At 43.2% G+C, this 9,424-nt stretch overlaps 1 protein-coding gene across 1 annotated transcript in view; it reads right to left on the reverse strand.

Moving 5' to 3' along the window:
• Positions 1-2,014: 2,014 nt before the first annotated feature.
• LOC106805335 (testis-expressed sequence 30 protein-like) overlaps positions 2,015-9,424 on the reverse strand; it is a 15,005-nt gene continuing 7,595 nt past the window's right edge. The window contains exons 2-5 of the mRNA XM_014806886.1: positions 3,390-3,632; positions 3,023-3,068; positions 2,468-2,609; positions 2,015-2,129 (exon numbers count right to left, since the gene is read on the reverse strand). Of these exons, the coding sequence (XP_014662372.1) occupies positions 2,015-2,129; positions 2,468-2,609; positions 3,023-3,068; positions 3,390-3,632 (546 nt within the window). The remainder of the gene's footprint in view (positions 2,130-2,467; positions 2,610-3,022; positions 3,069-3,389; positions 3,633-9,424) is intronic.

The following is a 9,424-nucleotide window of genomic DNA, read 5'->3' on the forward strand; positions in this document are numbered from 1 at the left end:
TCTTTCTCGCACTCCCCACGGTCTGTCTCTCTCTCTCTCTCTCGCTCGCTCCGCCGCCACGGGTTAATAAGGTATCTATATACATGCATCAATGCTGCCGCAGCCAGGCACACAAGCATGCACTTGCAGCGTTTCAATAAAATGTAATGCTAAATAAATACAAAATCTATTTACTACGAAAGTCACCGCGGCGCAAAAACTCCCCGAGCCAGCGTTTGTTGGATATAGTATTTCAACCATGCCCGGCCGCCACGTGAGCCCGGGGGAGGAGGGAGGCTGGAATTTCACGTTCCGCCGTCTTCGTAAAAACATGACCCCTGTCTTCGTTTTCAGACCCCTGTCTAAGGTATCTGTCTAAGGGGACAAAAAGGGCGCGCAAAAACCGGGGCCGCAAGTCCGTCAAGGCCACCACCCTGAAATTCAATGTGGCTTTAGAAAGGGTAGAGGCACAGTGGACATGATCTTTGCTGCACGACAGTTGCAGGAGAAATGCCTCGAGCAGAACAGCCAGCTCTACACAACATTTGTGGACCTCACGAAAGCATTCGACACAGTTTAGTAGCTCGACGGTCTTTGAACGATCATGGCTAAATTTGGCTGCCCGGTAACATTTATCACCATGGTTAGGCAGTTTCATGATGGTATGACAGCCAAAGTGCTTGATGATGGTGAATGCTCTGACCCATTCCCCGTAACGATGGGGTTAAGCAAGGATCTGTTTTAGCCCCTACCCTGTTCAGTATGGTGTTTGCGGCCATGCTATCCGATGCCTTCCTAGTTGGTGATCCTGCAATCCACATCAGGTATGGAACAGATGGAAAGGTGTTTAACCTTCGCCGACTAAGCCATCACCAAGGTTAAGGAGACAGTACTGAGAGATTGAGACTTTGCTGATGACTGTGCTCCTAACACCCACACAGAGCCAAAAATGCAGACCACGATGTCCAACTTCTCGTCAGCTTGTGACAGCTTTGGCCTCACAATCAGCACAAAAAACACTGAAGCCATGTTCCAGCCGGCTTCTAATCAGCCCTATGTAGAACCATCAATTTCCGTGAATAGACAGAAGCTCAAGGCTGATCACAAGTTTACTTACCTTGGCAGTACACGGCCCAAGGACGTTGTCATAGACGAGCAAGTAAACTGTAGACTAGAAAAGACCAGTGCGAGTTTTGGAAGACTCCGCACATTTGTCTGGGATAGAAGAGGCATCAGTACCACAACCAAGATCAAGGTCTATCATGCAGTTGTTTTGACCGGTTGTGAAACTTGGACAGTGTACAGCAGGCACGCACGGAAGCTGAACCACTTTCACCTAAACTGCCTGCACAAAAGTGCATTTTGTGGTATAAACCCAGGACGCAATCTCTCTCTCTCTCTCTCTCTCTCTCTCTCTCTCTCACTCGCGCTCTCCCCCCTCTCTGTCGTAACTGCAACTGTGCAAGCGTACTACAGTTTTTGCATGTGCATTATATTATGCTGCCACACTGTTACAAAGGTGCAGCGAGGCACTGATGACATAGCCTGATAACCCGCTGTAGGAATCGCACACTGTCGATACTGGTGGCAAATAACTATAGGATTAGCCTGCAGGTATAACCACCCGAATATATTCGCAATACACAAAAGTAACATAAGTTCAGTCATACAAACATCTTGTCTGCTAAAGCACTATGCTAGTAACACCTATTTTGACTTGTATGAATAGTGTGCACCCAGTATTTACACGATGCGAAACTCTTTATACCACGAGAGCAGAATACCCATTGCTCTCAGTTCATATCAACACAGCGCGACGATATCAAGCAACCAGATGTACATCATGCGCGTCATTGCGACGTCACCGCTCACGAGCCAAGCATTTTCAGGGAGGGGGTGCTTTGCGGACTTACTTTTCTGCGATTTGTGCTTTACTGATACTGTTTAGACTTAATCAACTTATTACTCTAGGTACCAACTAGATTATTGTATGTGAACAATCAAATTGAGTTACTTTAGCTGAAAAGCTCGACACTTATCCTGATTCCTTTAACAACAACACATTACGTGTCACTGCATTCACTATGGCCAGGCCATGGACATGGTTAGTCTGCGTGTGACGTGACTGTAAGCCGAATTGCTCCAAGTGACTGTGAGCACAGGAGCAGAGGACAGCGTTATAATAAAGTAATCAAGAAATAATTGAATGTGCATCACTAGCAGTGGCACTGCATCATGCATGTGGAATACTCATACTGTACCTTAACCCAACCAGGCTGTGTGACTAACGTCAATAATTATATACACAGGTCCCCTAACCCTAGCTCTAGTACTATAGCCCGCGGATCGCTGCCGCAGCGATCCGCGGGCTATAGTACTAGAGCTACCCTAGCTAACCCTTGATACAATAATGTAACCCAAACACAGGATAGCCGATAGGGCTATCCAGTATCCTGTGTTTGGGTTACATTATTGTATCTACCCTAACCCTAGCTCTAGAGAGCGCAGGTCTGCTAACTTGTTTGGTGGGTGCAGTGGGTAGGAAATGCAGACGACTCCCAACACATAGTCATCGTCGGCCGCCAGGGTACCAGCTACAGTGGCTGCTGCGCGGGCGCCCATTGATCTACCTGTAAGCACATGCATGCAATATCTTAAGATCCCCACAAAAAAAACATGCACACTGTGAAACAACTGTTCGACTGTACACAGATAGTTGTGCCCTGCACATGGTTACCTGTTTGTTCGTGGCTGCATTTCCAGGTAAATGACTGTATAGTAGAGTGATAGTATTGTATACCATCAACAACTTGTGTTACATTAAAACCACAATATTTTATGGTGCTTCTCGGTTAGGTTATGGAAAAAATCTGAGGATCACGGTTTATTGATAATTTACACAATATTTAGAAAGTAGAATTCCATGTCTAAAAATACAAACATCTTAACAAGTTAACATATATATACCGACATCTTTATTAACGTAGATTATTTCATTTGCATTTAAAGAAGTTTAGCATGATAGTAGCTAAACAATTTTTACCTGCTAAAAAACAGCCTTTAAAAGTTCCCATTTCTTTGAGACGGTTCTGTAAAAGTGTAACATCACATCCCTATTGTAAATGTATGTGAAACACCAACTAATTGGTATGCTACATAGTAGCTGCATTATCACCATACAAAACAGCTTAATTTATGTTTTAAAATTTATATTTACAAATTGCATCTTTAGCTGCATGAATATAGAGAATCATACAGAGAACCATATACTAATTACAAACAAAACAATTCTAAAATATGATTCGACCAAATAACTGAGCAAATAATGGCAAATTATTAACTACCATGTAATTTCACATCACCACCGCTGGATGAACGGTAGGTGTCTCATGTAAAGCAGTGATACCTACTAACACAGTTTCGTATACTCTGCTCCTGTGAACCAGATTGAGCCCTTTACAAGTGAATCGTAAGCAACTGATGCCGTTCTCTGCCAGTATGCCTGCCATCTCCACTAACTGCTTGTAATTCATGTCTCCTCCAGCCCCATGTGTGAGAATGAACGCCACCTCTGCGGTGAGAGACGCTGTCGGCTGAGGATGGGTGAGGATGGCGGCATATTCCTTCCCATTGCACGAGATGACAAGATTCTCCTGCAATTATGCATGCAAGCAGTTGCTGTAGTGATGACCAAAATGCAGCTATGGCCCTGCAGCATAACATCAAAGGATTAGTGTCGAGCTTTTAAACCTCAAAATATCCCAGTCACACTTAAATATATCATAGATATATTTATATCCTTCAAGTATGTCAAAAAATCTTATTATACATTCGAAATCACCGCGCTGCGATAAGAAATGCCTGAGCGCTGACGTCACGCGATTACTCGTGCATGACGTAGAAACAGCCGTGAGCGGCCGCCGCAGCCACAGGCACTTGGGACAGTCAGTAAAAACTGACCGCATCGTACCAAATTGTAGACGTTATACACGTCTATAATATAAGACCGCCTACAGACGTATACGTACGACAGTTTCCGGCTAAGGCACTCAGACGTTATACCGCGTCTGAATACCGCACGTACCAGACGCTTATACGTCCTAGGCCGCGTGACAGGACGTGTTACGCTACAGACCTTATACCGCGCGTACAGACGTTATACGCGCGTGCAGACGTTAATACCACGCGTACAAACGTTATACCGGCGCATACTACGACGTTATAAGCCCGCGCGTACAAGACGTTATATACGCGGGCGTGGCAGACGTTATACCCACGCGTACAGAGCGTTATACGCGCGTACAGACGTTATAAGCGCGCGTACAGACAGTTATACCCGCGCGCTACAACGTTATACCCGCGAGTACAGACGTATACCGCGCGTACAGACGTCATACGCGCGTACGAGACGTATATACCGCGCAGACGACGTATACCGCGCAGACAGACGTCATACCGGCGCGTACAGACGTTATATCCGCGCGCTACAGACGTTATACCGCGCGTACAGGACGTTATACCGCGGTGACAGACGTTATACCGCGCGTACAGACGTTATATCCGCGCAGACAGAAAGTTATACGCGCAGACACAGACGTGATATAACCGCCGCGTACAGACGTTGCGTAACACAGCAACGCGCAACACCGCAACGCGCAACAACTCGACGCGAAAGTCACGTAACTGCAGATTATTGCAGGAAGGCCTGGTGGTAACGCTACACTTAGAAACAAACGCAGTGACTTTATAACCACATTTAATTAAGGGTTGAAGTGTCTTGTACAAACTTTTTAGCAATTAATTGGACTTTTTCTAATGCGATCCACAGTATGATGCTGTCTGTTTGATCAACTTTGTCTCTTTTCGTCTTCGATATAGTCCCTTGGCCTTATACGATGAAAGTTGTCCGGAAGGGGTCCGTCTTAGATCGACCCAACAGTAAAGCTTCTGCACTTACAAGATCTATAGCAACTCTAGCTCGGAGCCCACAATCTTCGGAGATGCGAGATGTCGTACAAAGTACTTCCCTCATCTTTGTATGGTGCGCGACGAAGATCACGTTCAGCCGCGATTGAAAACGCGCAATGACATAGCACTGAATAGGTTCTCCGACGAGTCAAGCTGACAATGATTTGTGCCTTGCAGAGCAATTGGCTCGCGAAATTTTCAGCCTGGTTCCGAGAGAAACGGTCAATTAACTGTCAATAACAGCAACAACATTGAAAAGAAAATTGAAGACGTGAAGAGCCACTTAGCAGATCACTGCAGTTCCTGGTGGCGGAAAGTGGCGGCAGTATCGATGAATTGGAAGCAGGGTGAAAAGGCATTTACACCGTAGAGAACAGCTGATCAAAACTGCCTACACAAGAGGCATGAGAAGAAAACCTACCCCGCTATCCACCCGACGAACATCCACCAACGAGCTCATTTGTACCGATAACAATATATATGCAGCACTGCAAGGAAATCCCTTACTGTAAACGGCGTTTTAATGAGCCAGAGAAGCACTGAAATATGGCCGTAGTAGAGTTAATTAATCAAATAAGTTATAAACAGTAAACTAATTAAAATTTACAACTTGGCAAATTAATAATAAATAACAATCAAATAAAAGGCAGGTCTCATTAAAAATATCATAGGGTTTCCTAGATCAAAATTAGGTTATATTTTGACTGTAGGCCTTCACTAAACAATGAAACACTAACACATTGTGTATAGAAAAGAGTTTGGTATTTCTCCATGCAATATGTACAAATACATCATACTTCAAAAAATATATCAATAATCAACAGTTATCTCGCTACCTACAATATAATTAATATATTCATTCATTATGCATGGCCTAAATTATATTTTCAATCTGAATCACAATAATGACAGTGGACCATTATCATATGATGTTAAAGCTTTATAATCAATCAATAAATTTTAATATTCAAACACAAAATGTAATTCGGCATAGGCATAATCACAAGTTAATTTACGGACCATACTAATTGCCTTGTATCAAAAGAATCGTTTTTAAACACACACATTAGTAGCTTCAATTAATAGAAATACACGGTGAACCCCGCTATCAGTCTGAGCCTAAGTAAACAGTGCATGCTTGCACTCTTTGAATCTTCTAAAAAATATTTGTCGTAGAAATCAAGTATGAGTTCTTCAGGTTGAAAGCCAAAGCTTCTTGGTAGAGCAGGAGAGATGGATTGGTGATAGACAGCTGCAACGTTACATCTCTTTCCTAACAGGTCTGAAATCATTAGAAATATGAAATTATTCAGGAGAAAACTATCCGAGAGAGAGAGAGAGAGAGAGAGAGAGAGAGAGAAGAGAGAGAGAGAGAGAGGAGAGAGAGAGAGAGAGAGAGAGAGAGAGAGAGAGAGAGAGAGAGAGAGAGAGAAGAGAGAGGAGAGAAGAGAGAGAGAGAGAGAGAGAGAGAGAGAGAGAGAGAGAAGAGAGAAGAGAGAGAGAGGAGAGAGAGAGAGAGAGAGAGAGAGAGAGAGAGAGAGAGAGAGAGAGAGAGAGAGAGAGAGAGAGAGAGAGAGAGGAGAGAGAAGAGAGAGAGAGAGAGAGAGAGAGAGAGAGAGAGGAGAGAGAGAGAGAGAGAGAGAGAGAGAGAGAGAGAGAGGAGAAGAGAGAGAGAGAGAGAGGAGAGAGAGAGAGAGAGAAGAGAGAGAGAGAGAGAGAGAGAGAGAGAGAGAGAGAGAGAGAGAGAGAGAGAGAGAGAGAGAGAGAGAGAGAGAGAGAGAGAGAGAGAGAAGAGAAATCAGAAGAAGTAACACGCACTCATCATTTAATAATATTGACGATAAATGCATGTTAAGAGAAAAGACCAACTAGCAATCGTGATGATAGTTAAATGTGTTCAAATCTTGATAATGCTCACCTGTATGAGATGATAAATCATGAACGTGGCGATGCTCAGCATTCCTCCACTCCGGATGAGTGAACAGAAACGAAATGTACGCTTCGTTGTACTTCACATCCGGCGTCATGAATCCAAAGCCTATCACCAGCTTCCTGTAGAGCACAACACGCTGAAGTCCGGGTATTGCAAGCACTCTGACACTAAGAAAAGGAACGCACGTCTCAGATCACACAAGTAGAAAAACATTCAATCGATGAAAACCAACCTATACTGCACGGTGATTAGAGAACAACAGAAGAGTAGATGTGATATACGGGATAACGACGTGGCTGAAACTGGACACATCTTGCGCGCATATTGAAATTTTATTCTAATGAAAAGTGCAGAAAGCCAAAATTGCACACATAATAATTTCGTGCCGTACTAAAACAGGCAGCATACACATTTAAATGAACTTACTGTCTATATCCGGCCAGAAAAACTCCCGGCATAGCGCATTTACAGATGGAATGTGCTGAGGTCGGACATAAACAGTAGTCTATGGGGCCTGTGGGTCAACCTTCCAACCGGATCATTCCTAAAATAATTGTACATTAGACTTCACAGTATAAAAATTCCATGGGGCAGCAGCGCTCACTCAATAGCTATCTGCTTTGGTGCTGGCACGGTCACTGCTCATTTTTTATTATTCACAGGTTGCTCCACCTTTAGCTATAGCTTCAGTTCGCATTCTAAATATGAGAAATCCATGTTCCAATTTCTAGCCCTCCTATTGAGGACAATACACCAGGCCTCTTCGCTTTGGATGCTATAGTGACCATGTCATTCCAAGCTCATATTAATATAAGAATGAAAACATGTCTAACCATTTCAATTCAACTATGTTCTGACGGAAAAGACACGTACCAGTCTTCTTGCATTTGGAACCTTAAAGCCCCTAGTTGTATTTTGACTCTTTAGCCCTGCCTTTGAACTTGAGCGATGTCTTCTATTTTACTTAGTTGAAAACCACATAATAGTTTCCTTTTATGTGTGCAGCGGGCATAATCAACGTTTCTGTTATCTACATACTTGTGCCCATATGCAACAATCTCCTCCAGTAGCTTTAACTTGAGTGGCTTTGTCTCACAGTCCCGCCTAATGAAAGGCTTCAGCACTCTAGATCAGAAACACAACAAAAAATCATGAGTACGAAGTCAAAAAACAATATATTAAACAATTAAGTGCCGCGAGCGACAGCGCTCATCTCACGTCTACTGCGTGACTTTTGTGGTGGAGTGGTGGGATTCTAGTAAACCCTGTTAGTCCCAAATGTGTTCACATACGCACCGAAACAGTGGAAGGCACAGGGATGGTATCAGGAACCTTCTCGAAGGAATGTTCGTTGGGATCGTTATGAAAGTTGCCACGAGATGGCGCGTACGTTTAAGTGTCTTTAGGGTCCCTATATACAGAGAGTTGCGCCAACTCAGGATTTGACTCCATGTTGTTTCCAAATGGATCAACACCGCTGCCGCTTAAGTACAGCGCTGTATGGATACGCTGTACAATGTCCGTAGTAATTAATTAGACTAATGCGTGCTTCAATAAACTCAAAATTTACAGAGATATAGCTAAGACATGTGTCTATCTGTATCTAGATTTCTAAAAATGTAACTCAAATCGTTTCGCGCGATATGATAGTTAATTGTACACTTTCTTACCGCCCATAGCCGTGCGTATATTAACCTGTGCGATACCGCGCGTAGATACTTGCTAATTAATTAAACCACTCGCGCTTCAATAAACTCAAGAATCACAGAGATCATAGATAACACATGTGTTTATATGTATCTAGATTTCTAGAAAGTAACTCAAATCGTTCGCGGCCATATGATAGCTTAATTGTACACTTTCTTAGTGTAACACAGCAGCTAGTCATTTTGAAAGAATATTGACAACTGTAATTCACAAGATAAATGCGTTCAACTCTCCACTCGCTCGCAGCTGTAACATGTGTTTTGGCAGTTCTAGAAATCTAGATACACATAGACACATGTCTTAGCTATAATCTCTGTAAATTTTGAGTTTATTGAAGCACGATTAGTCTAATTAATTACTACGGGCCATTGTACAGCGTATCCATACAGCGCTGTACTTAAGCGGCAGCAGTGTTGATCAATTTGGAAACAACATGCCGTCTAGCGATCACGTGACCGATTTTTTCCGACTCGTCATGGCGCAACTCTCTGTATACAGGGACCCTAAGTGTCTTAAGATTAAAGATGGAAGCTCCCATCGTACGTAGTAGCAACAACTATTTGCAAGACAGAATAGGTAAGCACTCATCCATTTACCTATGGCAAGCCTACAGGCTCAAATAGAGAGCTGCCACCTGTAACTAATTAATGCAGGCAAAAACTACACAGTACTATCACCACCACATGCACTGGCAGTGGCTACTGGCAGTGGCATAAGTTACATGTAACACACTGACAGTACAGAATGCCATAGAAATTATACGATTTAAAGAGCATAAACCTTCTTCAAACCAAATTTAGCTTTTGAAATTTCACTGTGACACTTGTAGCCTCATAC

The sequence above is a fragment of the Priapulus caudatus genome, unplaced genomic scaffold, assembly GCF_000485595.1.
Source record: "Priapulus caudatus unplaced genomic scaffold, Priapulus_caudatus-5.0.1 Scaffold110, whole genome shotgun sequence".
Taxonomy (NCBI): Eukaryota; Metazoa; Priapulida; class Priapulimorpha; order Priapulimorphida; family Priapulidae; genus Priapulus; species Priapulus caudatus.